At 51.8% G+C, this 26,349-nt stretch overlaps 1 protein-coding gene across 4 annotated transcripts in view; it reads right to left on the reverse strand.

Annotated features, from left to right (window-relative positions):
- Nucleotides 1-3,503: 3,503 nt before the first annotated feature.
- Nucleotides 3,504-26,349, reverse strand: part of CALN1 (calneuron 1) — a 554,332-nt gene continuing 531,486 nt past the window's right edge. For all 4 annotated transcript variants that reach the window (XM_055134277.1, XM_055134280.1, XM_055134281.1 and 1 more), the window contains 2 exons: nucleotides 24,930-25,086; nucleotides 3,504-11,539 (listed from right to left, as the gene is read on the reverse strand). In XM_055134277.1, coding sequence (XP_054990252.1) covers nucleotides 11,412-11,539; nucleotides 24,930-25,086 — 285 coding nt within the window. In that variant the 3' untranslated portion in view covers nucleotides 3,504-11,411. The remainder of the gene's footprint in view (nucleotides 11,540-24,929; nucleotides 25,087-26,349) is intronic.

Genomic DNA, 26,349 nt, shown 5'->3' on the forward strand with positions numbered 1-26,349 from the left:
CACATATAAACAGGGATGGACTTGATTGCCTGGAACGGGGGGCCTGAGGATGGCATGGGGGGCAACATGGCAAAGAGAATGGTGGCCTTGGGTGGGCAGAGAATATGCATGTCTGAGCCACATGAGGTAATCATGGTTGTTTATTTAGCAAGTTTTATTGATCACCAGCTATGTCTGGTACCATGCTTAGGTGCTAGAAAGAAGGATGTGTGTGGGAAGGTAAACCAGGTGATGGGGGTCTGGTCACACCCCACAGGACCCTTGCTCCTTCCTTACCTCACAACACAGAAGGCACCTCCACCTTCTCCTTATTAGCTTCAACACTCCAGGCTTGGAGCAGAAGTCTGGGGAGGGGGACAAGGGCCAGGCCTGGGATGACACTGTCCGAAATGAATCCTTGGGGTTCTGGAACCACGAAGGTTCCAGACTTGAGGAGCAGGCAGACACTGTTCACTCCTCTGCACTGGGAAACTGAGTCCCTCTGGGAGGAGCGTCGGCACCGGTGGCTGATGGGGGAGACGCAGGACTTGAGAGCCCGTGGGGAGCCAGGCGAGCGCAGCTTCCTTGACAGCTTTCTTGAGAAGTTACTCATGCCCGGTATACAACTCAGCCCTTGGTGCTTGCTCACTCTGCTCTCATCCGGAGGGATGTGGGGGAGGAGGGAGAGGAGCACCATTTCCGCCGCACGCCCCAGTCCCACCCCATTGCCTTCTGGGAACTGTCTGGCGGATGTGGTTTTGACACTGAAAAGGCAGAAGGCCTCCACTCTGTGGTCAGGGCACAGGGCAACAAGCTAAGCCCAGAAATGCCCCCCAAGACAGGACCAAGAGGCATTCCTGAGGGACCACCCCAGGCAATGAGCGGGGTCCGAGCCCCAGACTGGCACTGGTTCAGGTTCCTCCCTTCCTTTCCCACCGGGCTTCCCGACTATCCATATTTCCAATCGGGTATAGTGTGGTAGGTTGTTTAAGGACCAGGGATGCTCAAAAATGGTTTCATAAAATCTATAACAATAGCTTTCCTGGAGCTCAAAAGTAACCTCCATATCATGAAAGTAAGGGGGAGACAGGGGATGCTGCCTCCCCAGATGGCCACACTAGCAATGGTTTCCCTTAAGATTCTAATTCCACAGTTCTCTTGGTCCCTGTGAGACTAGGAAGGGCCACATGTATGTGTCATCCTTCTATGTCCCTAACGAAAGTAACCACCACAGAGATTCTCAAGCTCGAGGGCACATCCTTATCACCTAGACACTTTGATGCTCTGATCTGCCTCCACAAACCTCCGAACCCAGAGGCTGGGGTGTGGCCTGAGAATGTGTGATGTGGACAAATTCCAGGACCCAGTGGAAGCACTACACTCAGAATCACAGAGCGAATTGGGCAGGCTTGCTTCTCCAGAAGTCATCCCAAACCAGAAGAGTGGGACCCAGAGCCTAACTTCTGAACCCCAAATACCTCACCGGGAAGCTATAGTCCCCAATGTGCAGGTATCATAGCAGGGGTTGCTGGCGGAGGGATTAAGATTCATTCTTCTCTGTGAATCCCAGGCAATGACCAAGCAGAGCCAGGATGGAAAACTATAGCCCCGTGAGGTCTCCAAAGCTCCATTAACTTCAACTCTCTGAGAGCAGAGAAGCATGATGGGGAGAGGATGAAAGTCAGAGCAGCCTATCTGCTCTGGCAGGATGAATCAGCATCATGCCGCCACACTGCAGACAACTTTGGAAGCTCTCCTGCCGAGGGTTCCTCTACCTCTGAGTCTAGAGACTCAGAAGTAAGAGCAAAGGTCTGGCCAATGCTGCAGGACTGATGCCCTTTGGTCACACACTGGGGGCTGAAGCAGAGACCTACGGGCACTGGCTTAGCACTGGAGATCCTGGTACCCAGCTGTCCCCCTCGGGCCGGCCCACTGCCCAGTGATGGAAGCCCAGTGCACAGATTGAACCGGAATCAGGTCAGTGCACAGGTTGAAACTGAATCAGGTCTGGAAACAGCCTCATGTCCTCACACCAGTCCTCTGCCATTTCAAGCTAAGGTTCTTGCTATAGATAGATCTTCCCGAATTGCAGGAGAAGCGATAAAGCCAGCTAATTGTGCTTATGGCCGGAGCACAAACATTTTCTTAAAGAAATGCCTTTAACAGTCAGGTACCACAAAAATTTGGGAAAATTCCAGCCGTGTTCAAGGTAATGGCCACATCCTAAGGGAGAGCTTTGGGGGGTCTCTGATATGGGCTGTGTGGAGAAAAATCTCCAGGCTTCTTGCCCTAGTTAGCCCTGAGGTCAGGGGTCAAGGACACTGAATTCTGTTATCTGTCCTTGGTTGCAGGCCTGGCCTCTTGCCTAGCACTCCCTGCTGGGCTACGTACCCTGGGAGAATGAATATTCATGACCAACTTCTTATTATGATTAAAAAAAAACCCCTTAAAATCCAGGTTACAGAGGATGAGCACCGAAGTCATTATCTCAGTGGAGTTTGTCAGAGTTTCTTTAGCAGAAAGAAAAACACATGCTTTGGGCCTAGAACATTTTATTTACACATTTTAAACAATAACAAATACTTGGTGAGTGATTTTACCCGCTAAAGTTGTGTCAAATACAATGTGTGAAATGCAACACTTCAAGCAGGGGACCTGCAGATTCTATCCTACCTAATGGAAACCTCAAAATTGTTTTGACACAGGTACAAGATACTTGGGAAATTGCAGGATAAAGTTTTTTTTTTTAAGTGAAAACTTGGGGCTGGAGTGATAGGACAGTGGAGGATAGGACAGTGCATGCAAGGACATTTGCCTTGCATGCGGCCGACCTGGGTTCGGTTCCAGCATCCCACATGGACCGCTGAGCATCACCAGGAGTGATTCCTGAGTGCATGAGCCAGGAGTAACCCCTGTGCATCGCCAGATGTGACCCAAAAAGCAAAAAGAGAAAAGAAAAAGTGAAAAAGATGTGAGTTGATCTCTCGGTGTGAGGGCAGGGGTCAAGATCTGCACCACATGCCAGCAAGATGCTCCCCGCCACCCCCCACCCTCCCTCCCAAGCCAGGCCTCTGATTCTTTATTGCAATAAGGGGACAGGTATCTTTATCTAGATTCAAGCTTGAAGGTTATTAAAAATACCAAGAATTTAAGTGAAAGCTAGGCAAAGTCTGAATGCTAATGTTGGGAGATTTTGGCAAGTAGAATCCTGGAAGGAAGACACCATTAGCTTGGGTGTCTGCAAAGATTTCTTCATTACAGCTTCTGCTCCCAAGCCGGAAGATGTTTCCTGTTTCTTACCATATGCTCCATGAGAGGTTTGTTTCCCCTCTGTCAATCATCCCCTCTAAAGCTCCACACCCACCCCTCCCCAGAGCCCAGTTCCTTCCTTGCTGGCTGCTTGCCAGAGAGTGAGCCCGATTGCCTGCCACAGAGTTGCTGCCCTGTGGGGTTACTGGGACGAATTCCAAGGCCCAGTGCAAATCAGACACACACACACACACAATCAACAGAGTCTCTTGTCAAAAGAAAAAAAAAACTTTTATTTTTTTCTATTGCATAAATAATGGTAAATTAGACTCTTTTTATACAGATTATATATTTACAGACAAGTTTGGTTAGAGAAAACATCTGGTAAATATGGCAGTCAGTTTTCCTTTATCTTATAATAAGATAGCATATTAATAATATAGACTTCATTGGATCAGTACGTTGCATGCCAAGATAATGTATAGTAATATGTACATTTTATATAAAGATTTTCTTTGACTAGTCTGCTGACTCTCTCATCACTTAGTCGCAGAAATGATCAGCTAATGCTGGGTGAAACATGGAATGTGATGAGGTAAATGGGAAGTCGTGACCCAGGATGCCAGTCTTTGAGGTCCCTTGGAGAAATGAGCCAGAGTGCTCCCAGCTGCACTCCTATTGCTGTCCAACCATTGGCTCCTGGGCTTTGAGAATCAATAATGCATCTCAAGTCCACTCACCCCTATCCTCAGAGGATCATAAAGACCCCCATGCTAAATAGACGAAGTTTGCAGACCCTCTGCTTAGCCAGACTCTGGGTCCAATATCTCACTAACGACGATCTCTTGGGGGTAATCCTTGGAGATAGAGCTTCTTGTTGTATTTGGAATTGGAAAAAAAAAAACACCAAACAAAAAACACCAGAACACACCAAGGAGCTTTCCAAGACCCATGACATAGCTACCATCCAGCAAGACCAGATAACATTTGCTTTTCCTGGAGAGAGACTGTAAATTGTTCATTTTCATTTGGGGGCCACACCAGGCAGTGCTCCAGCCAAGGATTACTCCTGGCTCTGAGCTCAGGCATCATTATTGGCTGAGCTCAGGGGACCCTGTGGGGGTCCTGGGAATTAAACCTGGGTTGACTGCATGCAAGGCAAATGCCCTACCCACTGTGTTATCTCTCCAGCCCCAAGAGACTGAATTTTCTACCAGGAACCGAGAGGGCTCTTTCCTGACCACTTGAGGTCTTTCTTTCACGGTGGCAGGCCTCTACCACCATGGTTAGGAGCCAGTCTCTGCCAGAAAAAGGGGAAAGGACAGAGAAGAGGCAGGAGAGCTGGAGACTTCTGCCATCCATGCATTCATCCATGTCCAGTCTCCCTCTCTCTGCACAGGCACAGGGGAGTCTAAAAGCAAGCACCTGTGCTGTGTCTGCTGGAGGTCAGCAAAAGTAGCTGGTGTCCCCAGACTGTTCATCTAATGTCTGACAATTACCAGTGAATGTGACTCTTCCTCCTGCAGTGGGACAAATGATTCAAACTGCTCTAATCTATTGGCATGGATCCAGGGGCCAGCAAAAAAAAAAAAGGAAATAAATGACTGGAAATTGTGCTCATTTCGGTGTTGTTCCAGTTAGGCTTTCTCGGATGGAGAAACAAGTCTTCATTTTCCCAGCATCTGGCTTTGTTACACCCTACCCAGGCATGGATTCTGATCCACATGGCCTTTGGTCAGAGGATTGGGTCCCCTTAATTTCCATCTGAGTCAGGACAGGACTCAGAACACATTTCTCATGCTCCTTTTCATCAGCAAGATGTCAGGGAATAGTACACAACCTCTGACCTGCAGGACTTGACACATATGCCAGTTTTCATTGTCTCATTTACAAACAGCAGACAACAAAAGGGACACTTTATCACAACAGCTTCCTGGATCTTGTATTTTTTTTTTTTTTAAAAAGTGACAAACCAAAACTGAAGATCCTAAGAGCAATTCAGGGACACAAGGAAGGCTCTCACTTGTGGGCATTCTTTCAGATTTCAGAATCTCAAAGTGGGAAAGGGATTTTCTGGGTCAACTGGTCTACCCTTTCTTTTACTTTAGGGATGAGAAAATATAGGCCGGGAAGGGAAGTCACTTCATTTTCTGGCAGGTGGGTGACAGGGGCTCCTGGAGTCCTGCCTCTGGGCCCTTCCCAGCTGACAGAACTGCCCACATGTCTGTTTCTCTGCTCTCTGGTCCAGCAAGTCTGAGGACAGAGGCCTGGGAGAGGCATTCTGACTGGGGCAGAGATTAGCATCCCCAAGGAAAGATGAGCTCTGGTTCTCCTCTTAAGGTTGGCAACACGTCTATGGGGTCAAGTAGGATGGGCGGTAGCCTTTGGGCATGCAAGTTACCCTCTGTTCCCAAAGTAGGCCACACGCACAGGGAAGACACCCAGAGGACAGCCTGTGCAGCCCTTTGTAAGCTCTATCTCTCTGTCTCTGTGTCTCTCTCTTTCTCTCTCTCTCCAGGGTCACACTTGGATTCGGTGTTCTTTGGAATATTCCTTCCTAATTAGTCTCCTCCTCTACTCCACTGGAAAATTCCAGCCTTCAGTATGCGTTTCACCCAGAGGAGAACTTTTAACACTGTGAGAAGTGCTGGTTGGAAAGCTGCCCCATCATGCTCAAGAGAAAAAAAGGTGAATAAGGGCTCCCCACCACCCGGGTTGAGGTGTTCAGTTGATGAGCCTCTCGAGATGGGGACAGGAGGCAGGGCAAGGCTTTTCTGGTTTCAGGGGATGGATGTCTTTGTGGGACCATCAAAACCTGATTCTTTGTGGCAACAAGTCAAGACAAATGAACCAAACACATTTTTCTCTGAAGACACTGTGAGCACTGGTGCCATACTAAATGATCCCTGGAGAACGGATAAAGAGGGCCTCACACAGATGCAGGGTAGAGACCAGAGCTGCGAAGATGCTCGTCTGCACAAGCAGCGCACACTGGACAGAGGTGTGTGCAGACCTGACCTTATTCCTTCAAACCAAGAGTTTCTGCAAGGCCCCAAGGCTGGGGACAGTCCCCTGAGTGACTAAGTCAAAGCAAGTATGAAGTGAAGCCAAACAGCTCTGACATTTCAATTGTCACGGAGACAGGGCCTGGGAGAGAGAGAGTCCAGAGCTGCCACTATTTTTCCATCACTTTTCATCATTCAAATCGAAACCCCTAGCTGCTGAATCATGTTCCTTTTCTTTTCCTGATGGGTTTTTCCCTTCTGGGAGAGTGGGTGAGGCCTTCCGGGCACTGGCTCCCAGCCCCCAGAGGAAAGCTGAAGAGGCCAAGAAGAAAGTTCCTGTGGGACATCGTCATTGCAGACCCAGATTTTTCAGGAAAGGAAACTCTACAGCGCCCTGTCATCCACTGCCATGTGGAACTGCCATCCTTCCCGCTAAGACAGATTCCCTCGCCATCTCTGTGGAGTTGGGGGGGGGGGACAACAAGATGGCCAGGGGTCTGCAGAGAAAAGGGCTCTGAATGAGCACTCAGGTTAGAGGTGCGGTGCAGAGCACGGGGGTCCTGGGCAGGACAAGGAGCAAGAGCAGAGGGAAACCTCCTCTTGGCATGTGCCACATGGCCAGGGCTGCCAACACGGAGCTGTGCTTCCCACCCGTTATCTCTGCTCTTGCTCACCTGTGGTCCCGGGAGGCAGCCGGCTAAAAGCAAAGTGGTGCTTGATTTATGACCCAAGTGGGAGCGGAAGCCTAGAAAAGCATTTGGAATAAAACAAGCGTTTCTCTTTCCCACTTCTTCAGCCACCTCACACTCTGATTCTGTGGACGGGGATGCTGGGAAGGCTGTAACTGTCAAAGCTGCTCATCTTTCCTATCAGGTTTTATTTTATTTATTTTTTTAAGTCTACAAGATAGTAGACCATCTGTCCTGTAAAACCTGAGACAGGCACAGGTATCAAGAGGAAAGACTTTGGGATTCATATTTTTTTCCTTCACAAACAAAAAATGTCTAGAAGCCGCTGGGCTCACCTGAGGTTGCCTGTCAACTGAAGCCCTTGGGAACTACCCAACAGGCAAGAAGATGCTTCTACATATTGATACCTAGACTCCTTTTAGTTTATCTTCCAGTTGACATTTAGACCTCTTTGACCTTATTGGCGGCGTGGGGTTCTTGCTCTTGACCCAGCAAGTGGGGAGGACCCCACCCAGCTAACAGTAGCCTCTGCTTCCTATGCAAACTTCAAGGACACATTCAAACACAGGAGAAAAGGCAGAGGACTTCCAAGGGATATGGAGTTGGCATCAGCATGCAATTCAGCTGAGCACAAGTATCCTTTAAGAAAATGTTCCCTATTTTCTGTGTGCCTTGGCAAACTCAGGGTGGAATGTGAGGGTTGCCATGGCAATCTTTTTTTTTCCCTTTTTTAACAGATTGGTCACATGGGACCCACGCACATTCTGGAAGCTACTGCTAACACTTCCCATGCTGGGTCCCACTGGGGGTCTCTGTCTGCTTCTGGGCTAATGGGTACTGGCTTCTTGGGGGCCACAGGAATAAATCAGCCTCCCCCCATCCCCGCCGCTGAGTCCCAGGCAAAAGGCCTTCCTGATCTTGTATGGGCCTTATGTTTCAGCAGAGCGAGTCAGAGTGACTGGGCTGTCACTCAGCCATCACCACTGCAGTCCCCTGAACCTACCAGCCAGAGGACAGAGCCAGAACCGGCTCCTTTCTCTGCTCTTGCAGAGGCCCCAGCAGCAGGGACATGTGGCACCCGTGGCCATGGAGGAGCAAACTGCTGGCTGTCATCTGGCATGAGTTTAATCAGTGCATCAGTCCTGTTATGTGGACGGTAATGTGGTGATGGGGGGAGAGCCCTGGAGAGGACAGGGCTGGGGAGGGTCAGGGAAGTCACCGTCTGAAGCCACCTGACCAGGGCCCCAACAGTGTGACACGCTGTCCAGGTATAGCAGCCAGCCCGGATAATGGCTGGGGTAGCGGGGCAAGCTTTTAGCCCCTCAGGTCAAACACCACCAGTTCTGGGCTCTCTCACCTCTCAGCTCTGGGATGCTATGGGTGAGACAGAAGGTGAATTGCCAGCCTGTTGGGGAGCTCCTGCCTCTTAGAGGCATGACACAGGCTACAATCTCCTCAGAATTAAGGGTTTGCTTTCCAGTCATGGTGCAAGAAGAGAGGGTTCTTTTTCTTTGGGTGGGGGGGTGTCTGACTGGAGGTGCCTCTCCACAATTCTGCTTCATCCCAGCCCTGTGCATTGCTCATTTCTCTCTTCCTTCCCTTCCCTTCCTTCCTCCCTTCTCTCTTTCCTTCTTCCTTCCTTCCTTCCTTCCTTCCTTCCTTCCTTCCTTCCTTCCTTCCTTCCTTCCTTCCTTCCTTCCTTTTTTTTTTCTTTTTGGATCACACCCAGTGATGCACAGGGGTTACTCCTGGCTGTGCACTCAGGAATTACTCCTGGTGGTCCTCAGGGGATCATATGGGATGCTGGGAATCAAACCCGATCGGCCGCGTGCAAGGCAAATGCCCTACCAGCTGTGCTATTGCTCCAGCCCCTCTTGCTATTTTCTTTCTTTCTTTCTTTCTTTCTTTCTTTCTTTCTTTCTTTCTTTCTTTCTTTCTTTCTTTCTTTCTTTCTTTCTTTCTTTCTTTCTTTCTTTCTTTCTTTCTTTTTTCCTTCCTTCCTTCCTTTCTTTCTCTTTCTCTCTTTCTTTTTTCCTCTCCTTCTTTCTCTCCTTCTTTCCCTCTCCCTCCCCTTCTTCCTTCCTTCCTTCCTTCCTTCCTTCCTTCCTTCCTTCCTTCCTTCCTTCCTTCCTTCCTTCCTTCCTTCCTTCCTTCCATCTTTCCTTCCTTTCTTCCTATTGTTTATCTTGGGCCACAGCTGGAAGTGCCCAAGGTTTACCCCTGGCTCAGGGATCACACCTGACAGGGACCAGGGGTGCCAAAATAGAACCCGGGTTGGTCATGTGCAAGGCAAACGCCCTTCCTGCTGTACTATCTCTCAACAACAAAGCCTCATGTCTAGTCCGAGCTCCAGCTTCGAGGAAGGCAGCTTGCACAAAAGGGCTCCTCACCTGTGCCTGGAACTGGGTCCCTGAGGGTGTCTATCTAGGCCCGTAAGAGCCTCGCGCCCTCTTCCCCGGGAAGCCCTCCCTGGCTCCTGTGGAGAGAGGGAGGGCAGAAAGGCCTGGGGGTCTTAAGGTGGGTTTGCCTTATGCCTCTCGGCCTGTTCTCGGCTCCTGATCCTGAGGGACAGTGAGTCAGGCTGGGGGAGGGGCAAGGCAGGGGGGAGGGACAGGCAGGTGCTGTCTTCCTTGCCCTGGATGTGCCTGGGAGGACACCAGGGATTTTCACTGGGGGGACCTTCAGGACCCCTGGGCTCGTTCCCTGGACTATGGCTCTAACCCTAGTTTGACTTGTGCTCATCGGGAATACGGGGCTATTCTCATATACGGGGCTATTCGCATTGTCCCACCGTGGGGACCTTCCTACAGCTCCTCCCAGGCTGTAGCTAAGTGCTTGGAGAGGTGGGTTGGAAGAAGACCCGCAACGGAAGCCTCAGCTGCTGTGTCTAAGAAGGCAGTAAGGAGGAGGCTGAGGGGAGGGGGGGAGGAGAACGGGACACGTACCCGGCTGGTTGCATCTAAAGGGCAAGGTTCGGGTGCCTCAATCCTGGAAGGAAGGGGGGAGGCAGGAGCATGGAGCTTGAGAATGCAGGCCGAAGACAGGAGCAAGACCATTCCGTTCCAGAAATAAAGACCTGAGCTTGGAAAATTACAAAGGGAAATATTCCAGCTAGAGATTATAGGCAAATCAGATTATGCAAGCTTGAATTCATAGTTGCGTGTGATACAGGATCTGGAGACAGTCGGGGAGTGACAGGCTTGCCGTGGTGTTGAAAATGGATCATTGGATTCTGTTCCCTTCCCGGTCAGAAGTGTTGTGCAGGCAGGAGGCACTGCCCGGCCCTGTGGCCTCAGCGTATGCACTTTCAGGGGTTTCTCTTGGGAGAAGGAAGCCGTTGCAGGTCTTGAACCCAGAAGCTGGTACATAAAACACAGTTAGAGACTTTTCATAGTTTCCACTTTGGATGATGTTTCTCTTCAGGTCTGGGGAAGACTAACGAACAGAGCAAACTTTGAGATGAGAAGAAGGGAAGAAGCTGGAGGACCTTAACTTCAAGAGGTCTCTGGCCCTGAGATGGGGCTCCAGTACTTGGGCCACCGGGAATGAGGTGACACTGAGCTCCCCCAGTGTCATCCCCTCTCAGCCCCCAGATGACCTCATCCCCTTCCCCCAAAGAGGCAGAGGATGCACTGGAGGCGCAGCTGAGGCGGGAGCAAGCAGAGGGAAGACCGTGTGGGCATACAGAAGCTGGGGCTCTGGTGTCCGGGCTGGACAGTGCCCAGAGGTGCCCTGTCTCCCGGGGCAGCCCGGGGCGGCAAAGCTGAGGGGGGTGGGGGGAGGGAGGCTCTCTGCAGCTTCCAAAATGCTGGTGCGCGGTGGGTTCTGGGAGCAGAAAGCCAAGTGCCGATGGAAACCGAGAGCTCCCCCACCCTGGCCATCGAGGCCGAGGAAAAGGCAGTAAGAACGGAAGTGAAGCGGCTGTGCCTTGGACCACGCAGTGCCGCAGCCGTCCGAGGACTCTCCCCTCACGCCTTCGGGGGTGGGGCCGGGGGGGCTCCAGGGGGTGGGAGAAGAAAGCGGGGGAGCAAGGGCAAGCCCCCTCTTCTGTAGCAACCCCAAAGTTAGCCTTGGGGACTGAGGATGCCCTGGGGAGGGGTGGGGGGAGGGGGAGGCTGAGGGGTATTTCCAGCTGATGGGGTCTGGGGGTGGCCGCGTGGCCAGCCGCTCTTGCTCTCCCCCACTGACCCGGGTGGCCGCCGCCGGAGCTCCGAGATAAGATGCAGTTTTCTCTCCGGGAGGGTGGACCGCCCGCCGCCTCCTGGCTATTATTGCATTAGGAAACGAGACCAGTAAAGCATCGAAGACAGCCCTTTGGAGTCCCTGCCAAGGAAATGAAGTGGATTCGCAACACCGGGGGGGGTGGGGCCCTGCAACGTCGGGGTCTGGGCTGAGCGCTGCCAGGTGCGCAGGGTCCTTCTCTCGGTGTCGTGGAGGAAGAGTCTGCCCGCGGGCATGCACATGCGGGAGCCGGGGGGCGGGAGCCGCGCTACTCCATGCCGCTCCGCAGGATCTGGTTGGCCGCGATCAGCATGACGCTAATGATGAAGGCCATGGCGAAGGCGCAGATGAGGCTCTTCCGCACGCACGTCTGCCTGTTCTGCTTCTGGGAATGCACTGGGGAGTGGGGACAGAGGGCGAGGAGAGGGGAGAGAGAGAGGACAGTGAGAGGGAGGGTTTGCCTCTTCTTCCAGCTGCCCAAGGTGATTCTGATGAAGACTCATTACATCCAGGGGACCTGCTCCCCAGCCCCCCGCCCCCCACCCAAAGAATGAGCCTCCCTCCTTCTGGAGAATGATGCTAAAAAGACAGCAGACCCTCAGATGGATGGTGGGGGATGCGGTGGGGTTGGTGGGAGGGGTACTGGGAACATTGGTGGAGGAGAATGGGCACTGGTGGAGGGATGGGTAAACCATCACCGAATGACTGAAATGCAAACACGAAAGTCCATAAGTTTATAACTGTACCTCACGGTGATTCACTAATAAAACATTTAAAAAAATTAAAAACAAAAAACAAATGGAGTCACTGAAGCTAAGCCCACTTCCCAAACCAGTTACAATCCTGGAGGGGCACTGCAGTCATTTTGGACAGCACAGGGGAGGGATGTGTGTGTGTGTGTGTGTGTGTGTGTGTGTGTGTGTGTGTGTGTGTGTGTGTGTGTGTGTGAGACCTGATGCCCACACAGGGAAATATCTTAGGTTTCCCCATCCCCCGCCCCCCTTTCTGCTGGCTGGGATGCTGCATGCTTCTTGAATCTTCCATAGTCAATGAGATCGTAAAGTTTAACATAATGCATTTTACTTTGTAGCATTACCAAAGGGTAACATTTCTGTAACTAAAACCACCCCAGGTGCAATGTTCAGCATAAGGTACACAAGTCCAGATAAATGAAAATGGTGGTGATGCTAATAGTAACAGCGATAATCAACACATATATGTCACGAAGACTTTCTCCCATTTATTTTGAGGACTAAATCCAGGGCATCAGACACACAGGGCGCAATCTCCCCCATGCCACGAAGATTTTCTGAGTGAGAATGGTTGCCGCGTTGCTGAGTGTCAGCAGAGACATCCCTCAGTCACTGCCGGGAATGTCTGACGAACAGCAGGTGCCTCTGTCGGAGGCAGCTGACAGAGGGGTTCGAGTACTCTGGGCTGGAAGTAACCTACCAGAACCATCCTAGGATGCTGCAGGTGGAGGAGTCTGGACGTGGCCTTGTCTTTATTTCTGGCCACACCCCCATGATTCCAGAGTGGGCAGCGCTGCATAAAACACTAAGAGTTTCTTGAAAGGCAGATCTGATGCCCACCCTGGCCCACAGTTATTGCAAGAGGGAAGGATGTGTGCTGAGTTCAGCGATCCTGGTCTGTGCTGAAATCACAGGCTCACTGAGCAGGACCAGAGAGAAGCAGGAGGCATAAAGCCCGGACCTTATCTCTCACCTCCCCAGAGTCCTATCTAGGGTGGCTTTGCCTTAAGCTGGCTGAGGCTTTGCTCCCCCTTTCTTTCATACTACCCACGAGAGGCCACTGTGTAGGGAGCCATTTTACAAGCCCGGCTCCTATCCTCTAGTCCAGCGGAGGCTTACTTGGGATTCCTGTAACAAGGTCACCACTGCTGACCTTACTGATCTTATCAGTTCGCCATTCCCCTCTCACTAGCCAACGCCCATGCCTGATCTGCATTTTACTATTGTCCCTGTGGGGGTCCAAGCATGCATACCACCCCCTACCACCAAAAGGTATAAGTATTGTAACTGCAGTAGAATAAACTCTCTCTTTCTCTCCTCCTCCTTCTGGCTCTGCTTCTGTTCATTTGGCTGCGTCCCCTCCTTAGCCCCATGAAGGGTCCTCCCTGCAGGACAGGACGGGACCCCACACCACGGGGAGGTCCAACCTACCGCATTGGTGGGTTGTCAGCAAGGGCCAGAAACCCTAGCAATAGGAAAGCAGTTACACCGAGGGAGAATACGACTCCTTCCTGGCAGGGGGTCTTCACCTTTCACCTTCCTGCCATCCTCTGAGTGAGCGTTGCCCACAGTTCACCCTTAGGTGAATCCTAGACCTGGAGCAGGTGAGGGGCAGCTCTGGAATGATGTGTGGCCCGTCGACCTGGGATGGCAACCTCTGGGGGATGGGGAGACAGGCAGATTCTCGGCCTCCCTGCAGAATTACTGACCTACGCTCTCAGGGCGGGGGCCAGAAACGTGTGTGTTTTCTCAAGTTCTCTGAGGAACGAGGGAACCGCCACACGGTGAGTTTAATTCAGTAGTTCAGTTGGGGGAACATCCAGTTTAAATTGCTGGGGAAAATGGGTGGAGATTGAGATAGGTTGATGCAGATATTAAGGAAACTCATGCCAGGTGGAAGATGGTTTTCAGATTGCTTTCTTCCCGGTCCCTGCTCCACAGGTAGTACTCTCCCTGCTGGGGGAAAGTGGTTTTCTCTAGCCAGAATAGAAGGAAGCTGAAGAAAGAAATGTAATCTCCTTTCAAATTACACACACTCTCTACTCTCTCTGTCTCTCTGTCTCTCTGTCTCTGTCTCTCTGTCTCTGTCTCTGTCTCTCTGTCTCTCTGTCTCTCTGTCTCTGTCTCTCTCTCTCTCTCTCTCTCTCTCTCTCTCTCTCTCTCTCTCTCTCTCTCTCTCCCAAACCCTCTCCAGGAAAGAAAGCAGCAAAAGCAAAAGGTCATGGTAGGGTCCTTGTGTTTTTAAATAACCTCAAGACGTTCGTTCGTGCAGTGGTGAAAGGCTGCTAGCAGTGACCAAGAAGCGAGTTTCTCCACTAAGCCCACAGTTGCTGCCATTTAGGCTTCTGGAGAGGCTCGGCCTGACCTGAACCTGCTGCCTCACGGGTTTCACTCTCCTGGGTGACAGAAGGCATTGAGTCTGCTTTAAGAATCACAGGTTGTGCCCTGGAGAAAGACTTTCCTGTGTGGAATAAAATTTTGGGCACAGAGGTCAATTCTGCCACCGAATTCCAAGTCAGCCTTTTGTGTGCGCGCAGGCCTGCAGCACACCGCGGGCCTCCTGACGCCCCTTACCTCACGCCTAAGCCAGGTCAGGGCTAATAATTAGGTCAGGCCAAGTCCAGCCCTTCCCGCCAGCTTTTGTCAACATTTGGAAGGATTGTTATTTCTCAGCCTGCAGTTCCACAGACCTAGCAGGTCTCCTGCCTCTGGGAAGGATCTCGAAGTCCAAATGCAGTTTCTTCTCTCCTGAGCCAGGATGATAGAAATCACCACAGGGGCCTGGAAAGACCAACGCTCAGTCGCCTGCTACTTCCAAAGCACATTTGTCCCTCTCTTGGACAAGGACCCCAAGTCAGAGAATATGCAATCGTAATACAGGTTTGCATGAAAAGAGATTCTTGGGGTGGGGGTCAGCTAGCCAGAATCTCCGTCTGCTTCTTCCTTCAGGCAGTCCTAATCTTTCTTTCTTTCTTTTTTTTTTTTGGTTTTTGGGTCACACCTGGCAATGCACAGGGGTTACTCCTGGCTCTTCACTCAGGAATTACCCCTGGCGGTGCTCAGGGGACCATATGGGATGCTGGGATTAGAACCCGGGTCGGCCTTGTGCAAGGCAAACGCCCTACCCCCTGTGCTATTGCTCCAGCCCCCAGGCAGTCCTAATCTTTAAATCCCAGAAGACCAAGTGCAAAAACAAAACAAACGTTCTTTTTATCCATGCAGGGTGATATTGCATTTTACACCTGTAAAGGGGTGTGTGTGTGTGTGTGTGTGTGTGTGTGTGTGTGTGTGTGTGTGTGTGTGTGTGTGTGTGTGTGTATTACCCCTTCCTCAGAGGGGTCACCGGTGAGGACCCAGCCCTGGGGGGATGGAGGAAAGGGGGAACAGGGAGTCAGAGCGGGTGCTGGGAGTCCCAGTGAGACACTGTAGAGGACAGCCGCTAATTTATTCTGCGCAGCTCCTCAGCGTGAAGCGGTGCACGAAGGCAATCTCTTTCCGCTCTGTCCTGAGGGCTGATGATGGCTTAAGGGAAAGAATCAGTGTGTGATTGGACCCTGGGAGGAAGTTTCTGCTGAAGCCCTTTTTTTTTTTTTTTTTTGTGAAGGACACTTAGAAAACAAGGTTACAGGCCACAGGATTATCCCCCGGGGAGCGGCTGCCACTTTGATCTAAAAATCCTTCAAAGCAGGAGGAGGGGAGAGATAAGGGGCAGGAAGCGCCTGAAGAGCTAACAGGTTTGTTCTTGAGGTCACGCAAATCTTAATCCCGGATCCAAGTCCAGTGAGCATTCAAGCTTTCAACTGACGACACTGGAACCAGGTCATCATGAGTCCAACTTCCGCCCTGTGGCTCAATGGCACTATTTCCTGGGCCATCACTGAAAGTTGTGTTGTTAGGAAATAGATACCATCATCCCACGGGCCACAACCAAGTTTCCAGGAAAGTGGGACTTGGACTGAAGAAGGCGGAGGTGACAGTGAGGGGCAGGCACCCAGAACACGGCGGGTGCAGCCTGTAAGTGTCCTAGTCCCGTGGGGGAGAAGGTATGCATCTCTCTGCATCATGTTAAATCCTCACCGACGAAACCCAGAAATGTCCAAGTTAGCTAAGGCGGCTTGAGAAAAAGACCTGGAAGATTGTCGAGTGCATCTCCCTGAACCTCAGCACTGGAACTGAATCAGGAAAGGAGGTGCCAACCCCTCCACTGGCCAGATCATCATCTCCTTCCTGTGCATCCAGGAAAGAGACTCACATCCAGCTGTTGGGGCTCGGCACAATCCAGAAGACCCACGTCCCCAAAGAGGACCAGGTGCAGGGGGGGAACGGCTCCCTCCCTGCACTCTCTTGCTCTCCCTGCTCTGCATTGTCCTTTCCCCCGATAAAGTGGACTGTTCGGGTCACTATTCCAGTTTCAGAAATTTCTCTTTGGAGTAGACAAGCCTTTGGGCTGGGGAGAGATCCCTACCTCTGAGGTTGGCAGAGTAAACAAGGAATGTTTTTGGAGCAGACCCATCACCATTTCCCCACATCTCAGCTGATTTACCAAAACATCCGTGTCCATCTGACCTGCCTTGCTGTGGGCCTGAGGCTCTGTGAGGACACTGAAATTCTGTGGCTGCTGTTGAGTGCTAACTCTGCCTTATAAGCCTGGAAGATGGGCTTCACTGGCTGTCCTGCACCTAGGTCCTTCTCGGGCTGCGTGTGCACAGCTAAGAAGTCTGGAAGCCACTGAGTAGAGTCCCAGGGTACTGACTTACGATGAGGTTTTATCTAACGTTGCCCCTTTCCCAACTCCCAGAGACAGCAGGACTCCCTGGGGTTAGGAAAAGCTGGAATAGATGGGCCCTACGGACCCTATGCTTGCAGATTGGCGGGTGACGGCCTCTCCTTGGAAGACTCTCCTTCACTGCATTGTTAGCTCTGTTTGAGCCAAAGTGGCACCTCTAGAACAATTGTGCACTGATAAGGATTCCAGGATACTGGTGGGACAGGAATGACCAGAGGGGACTATCCAGTGGAGCCCTCCCAAGGCCAGCCTCCTCGTTCCTCATGACCACACTGAGCAAACGTACATACATGTGCTGCATATCTGTGCTCTTCAATCACATGCGTTGCTTTTCTTGCTCACAAATATGTATGCCTTTACTGAAAACACTCCTAGAATATATATAAACTGTATGTGAGCTGCATATAAACTGTACATGCTGGGCATAAACCAGACCCTCACTGCTTCCCTTTGAAGCCCTTCTCTGACCAGGCTAGTGGGCACTTTCCCAGCTGAAGGCCTCGTGCCAAGTAACGTCCCTCATTTCTGTCAGTTGTTCCAGGCTGTTTGAGCCCGGGCTGATTCTAATTCCCAAGTTTCTAAACTTCTGTGCTCACTCTCTTCTGTTCTTTTGCTTTGCACCATGAAGTTGAGCCATACAAAGATGCACTTCAGATTCCTGCACGTCTGCTGATCCCTGTCTACACAATGTGGCACCCGTGGGTGCCCATCCACCCCTGCCTACACAGCATGGCCATGTCTACACTCCCGGGGGGGGGGTGCCTGCTGACTCCCATCACACAGTGTGTTCCTGTCCACATTCCCTGTGTGGTTGTCCATTGACCCCCATCTACACAGAAACCCACTTGGTCTCACCATGAGACGGTGCCTCATGTGGCCTCACAGGTGCTGGGATCTTCCAGCTCTGACATGAGTCTGTGGCACTGGGCGTTTCTACCCTGGCATCACCACTGATGAGGAGTTCCTAAAACAGAAATCTCTCCACCCCGAGATAAGGGGACAGGGACAGGTCCAAGCACCCAGTAGGACATGGGGGTGGGTGGAGATGTGGTGTCGGGGGCAACTGTGCATCAGATGCCAGTGTTGAGAAGAGAGACTCCCCTCTACTGTGGGTGAAACACTTACCAGTCACCTCAGGTTCCAGAACCAGACAGCTGGGTCTTGCTCTGAAGGCCCCACCGTCAGCTTCTGGGTGTACTGACCAGGAAGGGCTTGGGTCTTCCCAGTCGCCCTTTCCCTTCTTGCAACAACATTCCCCTTTGTCTCTCTGATCTGTAACTCTCCGCCTGCTGGAACTCTCAATCCTGGCCCCACCCTTCCTACCAGAACCAAACAGACTGGTTAGGGTAGTCCCCAAACTCTTGCCTTTCTATAGGGAGGAGAGGGTTGGCTCCCAGTCCCTCGTTAGAACAGAGATGAGTGAAGCTCAGGAGAGAAGGAAACCCAAGAAGGAAGCCAGCATGGAGAGCAGAGGCAATGCGGGGAAGTGTGCATGCAGTGGGTGGGGAGAGAGCTCCTTGGTCCGGGCCACCCCCCCCCACCCCATTCCTTCCCCTGTCATGTGGGTCGCTCTTGTTTAATCCCAGGGGATCCTCCTGAGCTTCTGCTGTTGAAGCCAAGTATCTTGAGAAGTCAGAGATATTCCATAAGGACAGCCATTAAAAATGACAAAGAGGGGAGACCTGGGGGCCAGGCCCTGTTGGGGTTTGTTTGTTGGCTTGTTTTGAGTATTTATAAACATGTTGACCGGGTACCAAATTGCAACCACATAAGGGAGGTCACAAGGTGATTCCCATTTCACAAATAAAATGAAGCTCTTGACAGTCATTTCGGGGCCTTTCTCCAGAGACCCCCTGTGTGGAGAGCCTGGTTGTAAGCCAAGCTTGATCAGAGGCCGGTGCTGAATTCCTAACTCAGGAACAGCTCTCCAGGCCCCTCGTCCTTCACTCAAGGATCCAGAAATCTTCCCTACAGGTTCGCATGGAACCACTCGGCCTACTCTGGTGATGCACAGGGGCCTCCAGAGATACACCTGAGGATACTGGGGGCAGGGAGGGGGGGTGTCAGGCAGTGTTGGAAATTCAACCCAGGTCAGGTTGTGCAAGACCCCACCCTGCACTAACCCCTAGCCCTGAGAAATCCTGTTTGTCTCAAGCCCTGAAGCCCTTTTGCATATTTGTCTCCTTTCCTGCCCTGGACTCAGGAACACCTTCGCCTCCTGCCTGCCTGAAGAAGGCAGGTTGGAGCTCAGGAAAGGCTTGGCCGGGGTAGGTGGGCAGGAGAGGGGTGGGGTGTGATGAGACATCAGACCTTTCCAGGCACGGCGAGATGGGACTCCCTGCAATCCTTCCCCCCCCTGGCCCCCAACCCCAGGCCTGCTGTGATTTCCACAGGGATGGCCGTGCTGGTTTGGCTGAAAATTCTGACCTTCCACAGAGCCCCAATTCACCTTTTTATTTTTTTACTAGTGGTGCTGGGGATTAAACCCAAGATCTCACGTGTGCAAGGCCGGTGCTCTACTGTGGAACCACATCCCTGACAGAGCCAGTCCGCAGGGGCCTGGGAAGAGCACCCGCTGGTCAGGGCCATGGCCCTCGTCAGCTAGCGGCCTGGGTCACCTCTTGTGATGCTTGTCTCTTTGTGAGTTTGCTTCTCTCAGACTGAGGTGCAGTAGCTCAGCTGAATCTCTCACAGACATGATTTATTTCCCGGTTGGTGTTTCTGCCTTTCTCCCCTACCTATGTGAGACGTCTGGTGGAATATAACAGGGTGTACCCACTGCGGGATAACACCTGTGGGAGTATTCTGAAAGGGCTCACGCAGAGATCTTGCTGCACCTCCACTCAGCGTCCACATCTGTGATGCTTCCATGGGCAACAAGGAAATGGAAATAAAGATGATGGTGAGTCGGAAACGACTGAAGCTTGGGGAAGAGTTGCAGGACCCGTTACCATATCGGGTCAGCTACTGTCCTTACGTACTCTCTGCTTTTGAACACATCCTCCTCCTCCTCAGCAAGCCTCAGTTTCCTCATCTGCACCTCAGGCCCCACAGAACTTGATTCTCAGGTCATGCCAACAGGCCAGCCCAAGATGATAGCAAGGCCCAGCCCTCTGGTGTGCTCTGCATACCCCCTTTTCCCCTGCCACTCCTGGAATATAGGAACAGCCTCTTGCACCCACACAGAGGACAGCCCCCAACACACCTGAGTCATCAGAACACAACAAGACCCTAGTGACAGGTCAATGGATGCCCCAATCATGGGCCACTCAGTTCCATATAAGGCAGCACCTGGAACCTGATATAAAATGGGAACTTGTCTCTGCGCTCGTGTTTGCCCGACACTAAATGTCTGGTGACAAGAAGAGGTGACAGAAGCCACGGGAATTCAGCGCTCTCAGGTGGCGCAGAGGAGAATGGGCCTGTGGGACTTACCCAAGCTTGAGCCTTGCTTGCTTGGTGGATGCTGACTTGCTAACTTCTTAGTTTGGATTATTTGGTATTTTGGACCCTACCCAGAAGTGCTCTGTACTAGGGTGCCACCCTGGGTGGTGGTCAAGGACCATGTCGTGCTGGGGATCGAACCTGGGCCTCCTGCATGAAAAACAGGCACTCAGCCTGTTGGGAATATTTCCACCACCTCTAACCTGATTATTTTTTTCCAAAGAATTAGAACACAGATATTTATAGCTTATGCCTAAGTACCCTGAGAGTAATTTAGCTGAATAAGTGGATTAGGACTGCCTGAAAATCCTACCTTTAGCCAAATGTTCTCACTGGACTGGGGGCAGAGACGCTGCTAATTAGTAGGTAAGTCAGAGAGCCCAGAATTCTGCAGGTCCAATGACCCCAAGCCCATCATGTCCACAGGGTAGGCAGCGCCTGCTCCACATGCAGCTTGTGCTGAATGAGTCTCCCTCACACCCAGTGTGAGGGGCGAACGGAGACAGTGCTGCTGGCTTACGGTCACAGAGCAGAAGGGAGGCTGCGGTGCCAGAGAGATTGTGGATGTGTCCAGCCCAAAACCAAACAGGTAAAACCAAACCAAGAGGGAGAGAGACCCACAAACGTTTCCCATCGGGATGCCACTGTCTTCAGACTCCTGATCTGGTCTCTGTTCTTTTTCTTTCACACATGAAGAGTAATGATCATTTCCCGATTCAGTGCTCAGACTCTGAACATCTTTGGAAAAGTATCAGAGGCGGTTTCTGAGGGTCAGATGTTGAACCACTGCACTGAGTGGCACTGACAACATGTCGTCCCTGGATCCCAGCCTCTCAGTGCGACAGGGGTTGCCTCAGCAGCATCTTTGAACTTGTCCCACACAACACTCTTGCACTCTACCCCAGCTTCACTGAGCTTGAAAATCCTCAGTCCTCCCTCCAAGTGCCAGAACCTTCTCCTCTGCTTAGACAGGAATTTGCTCCCTCATCTTTGAAGGGACATGCTCTTCTGAATCTTTAAATTTTACTCATCATTATTTCTTTCTTGGAAAACAAGTAATGCAGGGGTTTTAAGCTCTGGGGTAGCCCATCCCAGACAGGCGCGAATCGGCACAGGTGTAAGGGTGGAGGTCACACCTGAGAGAGAAGTGAATCTACACAGGTGTGTATATATATGTGTGTGTGTGTGTGTGTGTGTGTGTGTGTGTGTGGCGGGGGGGGGGGCGGAATAAGACCTGAGAGAGAGAGGAGTATCTACACAGGTGTGTGTGTATGTGTGTGTGTGAATCACACCTGAGATAGAAGTGAATCTACATAGGTGTGTCGGGGGGGATCATACCTGAGAGAACAGTGAATCTACACAGGTGTGTGTGTGGGGGGTGGAAATCACACCTGAGATAGGAGTGAATCTGAACAGGTGTGTGTTTGTGGGGGGAAAATCACACCTGAGAGAAGAGTGAATCTACACAGGTGTGTGTGGGGGGTAGGTGGGGGAATCACACCTGATAGAGGAGTGAATCTATACAGGTGTGTGGGGGGTGGGGAGTCACACCTGAGAGAGGAGTGAATCTACACAGGTGTGTGTGTGTGTGTGTGTGTGTGTGTGTGTGTTGGGAGGGGAGGGGTGTAAATCAGACCTGAGAGAGGAGTGAATCTACACAGGTGTGTGTGTGGGGAGGGGGAGTGTAAACCAGACCTAAGAGAGGAGTGAATCTATACAGGTGTGTGTGTGGGGGGGGTGGGATCACACCTGAGAGAGGAATAAATTTGCACAAGTGTGTGGATCTGCTGCAGCAAAGCTCCCATAGGGGTGGAGGAAAGTACTTCCGGTGTGGGGTGGCAGGGCAGAAAGCTGAGTGGGGCCTGGGGTTGGCCCCTAACTCCATCCCTTTCACCAGCTTGGCTTATGGAAAAGACTCAGTTTCTCATGAAGACCCCGTCCCTTGACAGGGGGGTGAGCAAGGCCCTCCAAACCTGGGCCTGGCTGTGCTGAGATTGGAACAGCAGGCGCTGACAGGTGGCGGGGACTGAGATGTTTCTGAGGACACAGGTTGAACACATGGGTCAAGGAGGGCATGCAACGGGGGTGAGGGATATGGAGGAACTGACACTTGGGGGGCTTGAGCACCCTCAGGGCCAAGGGGCTGATTCAGAAGCAAGAGAGATGCCGGGCTGCTTCGAATTTGGGCGGAGGGGAGGCCATGGGCAGCAGGCCCGGAAGCTAGTGCGAGGGAGGAGGTCAAGGCCAGCACAGGCACCTGCCCTCCAGCGTCAGGGTCTGTGTCTGGGCATCACTACAGTGTCCAGATCCACCGGGGGGGTGGGGGAGGCCCTGGGCAGTGCTAGGGTGACATGACATTTCTGCATGGACACCTAGAACACGTCTGAACCTGGAAGCCCCTGTGTTCCCCACACAACATAACGAGTTGGGATCCAAACAGCACAAACTGGGTATTTCAAAACCAAACCAGAAGTCCCGCTGCCACGCAACAAGCTTACATAACCCAGGCCACAGAGACCATTCTAAAAAGCCGTGTGTTAAAGACAAAAGACACTTTCTCTTATGAACTAAGCTCATGGATTTTAAAGCAGTTGGCACAGGGCCCGGGGCTCATCAATTTTCCCCCGAAGGTTTGCTGCTGTCCATGTCGTGTGGGGTAAGACGTCTTGGCCAGACCGTGAACAAACCTACCAGGTACTTCTGCAAATGCATGAGCATCTGAAGAACAGAAGACGCTGCTCAGAATTTGGGGCACTTCCCAGAGCAGCAGGACTCCTCCCCAGGAACTGAGACTTGTGACATTTCTCTGAATGCAACATGCCCAGAGCAAAGGCCCAGCTAGAAATTGAGCTGGCTCTGTTCTTCCTGCCCAGCTGCAACGGTCAGGGAAGTGGGGGACAGAGCCCAGAGTGCTGCCACCCTCAGAGTACACAGATGGAGCAGCAAAGCCAGGGGGATGCCTGGTCCCTGCCCTCCTCACCCGTGACCTTCCTACCCTGGGGAAGACCCAGCTCAGTGGGGAGACCGAGAGCCTTCCGGACCACCACTGGTTTTGTTGTTACTTGCATCACTTTTTCGGGTTATGGTGGTGAAGTAGAAAAGTGTTGGACCACAGTTGACAGTGCTCAGGGTTTACTCCTGGCTCTGTGATCAGAGATCATTCCTTAAGGGGTTCAGGGGCCATATACAGTGCCAGGGATAAGAAACCAGGTTGCCTGTGTGCAAGGCAAATGTCTTGTACTCTTTCTTTAGTGATAGAGATATCCCACTGCACTATCTCACCATGCCCTCACGAAGCACTTCTTTTTTTTTTCTTTTTTGGTCACACCTCGAAATGCTCAGGGGTTACTCCTGGCTCTGCACTCAGAAATTACTCCTGGCAGTGCTTGGGGGACCACATGGGATGCTGGGAATTGAACCTGGTTTGGCCGCGTGCAAGGCTAATGCCCTACCCGCTGTGCTATTGCTCCAGCCCCAACATGCAGCACATCTGAATATTAAAAATGTGAATGATCTAGGAGCTAGGGAGAAAACACACAGAATGAGCCAACCCTGGTTTCCATCTCTGGCATAACCTAGTCCCCCCGAGCATTGCCAGGAATGACCCCTGAGCACCACTGGGCTTGGTCCCCAAACATACAAACAGAGCAATGAAAAACCAAACAAAATCCCTAAAACAAAATTGGAATTCCTTGACAAGGGGCATTGCTCTCACAGCTAACCCATCCTCCAGGAACTATTTCCTGCTTGATTTACTTTCGTCTGTCACCACGGAGGTGAAGTGCCATCATGGGACAGCCCAGGTTCTGAGCAAGGTGCTGGGACCCCATGGCCCAGCTCAAGCCCAGAGGCCTCCCCACCCTCTCGGGGGCTGGGTCGGGGCTCATCAGGCAGCAGCTCGTCTGTACACAGTGCCTTGTCTAAACGTTCAGAGAAAGGAACTGAAAAAACGAGGAGACCTCTTTAAGAAATTGCAGCCTTGAATGTAATTAAATTTTTTTTTTTTTACCCATACTCGGAGCTGCAGCTCTGATGTTCAAATTTGGAGTGTGGGATTATATGACTTAGCTTTCCTGGAACTCTCTGCTGATGAGGGGATAAAGTAGGCTGATTTTTTTTTTTTTAAGGTCTCTGTCATAAGCCCAAGAACAATCTCTTCCAAGGGTCTCCTTTGCAGCCCTGCGGGGAGTTGTGTTTCTTCTGAGCCTGAGCCATATGTCATGGGCAGGGCTCTTTCGGCACTGTGTGTTCAGGAAGGATCTGTTCCTACAGCTCCTGGGAAACAGGTGTAATTATCTCAACTTTTTTTTTTTTTTTTTTTACTTGTTTGTACCGCGGTGTTGCCAGGGACAGAACTCACGGCTTTACCAAGCAAGGCAAGTGCTCTACCACCGAGCTATGTCCCTGACTCTTACCTTCCTGCTATAAACGAGAAGCACAGTCAAAAAAATACCTGCTTTGCCTGTGGTCACCAGTCAGGCCCCCTGACGTGATCCAAGAGCCAAGAGTCCCCCTACCCACAACAGGCAGAGCCCTCATCTGCCCTGACAGCAGAATGCCTGCACAACAGCAGGGGTGGGGGGGGGGGGGTCAGGACCAGGCCTGCACGAAAGCAGTGTTTGGGGAAAAGAGAAGAAAGAATCATTTGGGGACCCTTAGACTTCAGCCATGTGCTCTGGCCTCTGCACAGGGAAGGCAGATGCAGCTCAGGAGCGCCAATCCCATTTTCTTGCCACAGTGGAGGGCTGACCCATGCATGAACAGTGGCAGCAGGAAGCGGGGGGGGGGGGGGAGGGGGACCCACCTCCCTCAAACTCTGTCTGGCAGTTCCCTGACGTCTCGTTCAGGCTCTCCTCCTCATTGATGATGATGTTCTCGATGTCCTTCATTGTTAAGTGGTCTCGGAAGGCGTGGTAGAGGATGTGCTTCAGCTCTTCCAGAGTTATCCTTTGCATGTCAAACTGTGGAGACAAGGAGGAGGGAGAGGGTGAGAGGCCACCAGCAGTGGGTGGGGGGGGGGGCGGTTTCCAGCAGAGGGACACTAGCTTGGAGCATGTCGCTGCCCTGGGCTGGGCGGATGAGCAGGTCAGCACCACGCACGCTGTGAATTTGCAGGGCCCTCCACATACCCCTTAGTGTAGCCTCCCAGAGAGAAAAAAGGCCTCCTGTTAGTCTGGTTTCCAACTCATCCAGCCATCTGCCGTCACCCCTCCACACCTCATGTACTTTGGAGCCGCGTCAAACTTCAGACAATGCACATGCGTCTAAAAATGCACAACTCTCCAAAAAGCGAGCACCCTCCTCCGGCTTCCAGTGGAGAGCTTGTTCTAAAGATGCTGTGTCCCTGCGGAAGGGCCTAGCAGGGGAGGGGAGCAGCCCCCACTCTCCCCTCCAGTGGGAGGCCTCCTACTTGCCCGGTGCACTCCTACCAGGTAGGCGAGTGCCGCCCTCAAGAAGCCTGAGTAGAAGTCACATACGCCACAGCCAACTCAGCTGTGAGCTTCATGACTGGCTCCCCCATGTTCTCCCTCTGCCACAAGAATGGCGTGTCTCTCCACCTTCTCCCCGCAATGTAGGGCTTTTTCCTTGGTGGGGGGGTCCCTGGGGAGGATAAAGAGGATACTATGTAGCTTTCCCATACAGGAAGGAGCACGCTGAAAAATGTCCTCTGTGGTATAGACCGAGAGACTTGGCTTGCTCCCGCGACTATCTTGGTTTGAGTCAACAACGCAGAAATGAGTACACAGAGACGAGAGGCTGCCATAAAGAGGATTCTGAAACACAGCCACCCTGGATAGAGAGTGGGAGGTGAATAAACTGTTACTGAAGGCTGAAAAGGTCGCAGAAGCAACACATTTGCCACAGTGTTGCCTGTCTACCTGAGATGGATCTGCTGCCAAGGAATCTAGAACGTGAAGTAGTCAAGTGTGAGAAAAGCAGCCCAGGGAGATAGTACAGTGGGTAGGGCTCTTGCCTGGCACGTGGTTGACCTGGGCTCCATCCCTGGCACCCCAAATGGTCCCCGTAGTCCCAGCAGGAGTAATACTTAAACTCAGAGCCAGGAATAATCTCTGAGCAGGGCCGAGTGTGGCTCAAACTACACTTTATTCAAAATAATAGCACTGTAGTACTGTTGTTCATCGATTTGCTTGAGTGGGCACTAGTAATGTCTCCATTGTGAGACTTGTTAGTGTTTTTGCATTATCGAATGCACCACAGGTAGC

Source organism: Sorex araneus, chromosome 4, assembly GCF_027595985.1.
Source record: "Sorex araneus isolate mSorAra2 chromosome 4, mSorAra2.pri, whole genome shotgun sequence".
In the NCBI taxonomy this organism is placed as follows: domain Eukaryota; kingdom Metazoa; phylum Chordata; class Mammalia; order Eulipotyphla; family Soricidae; genus Sorex; species Sorex araneus.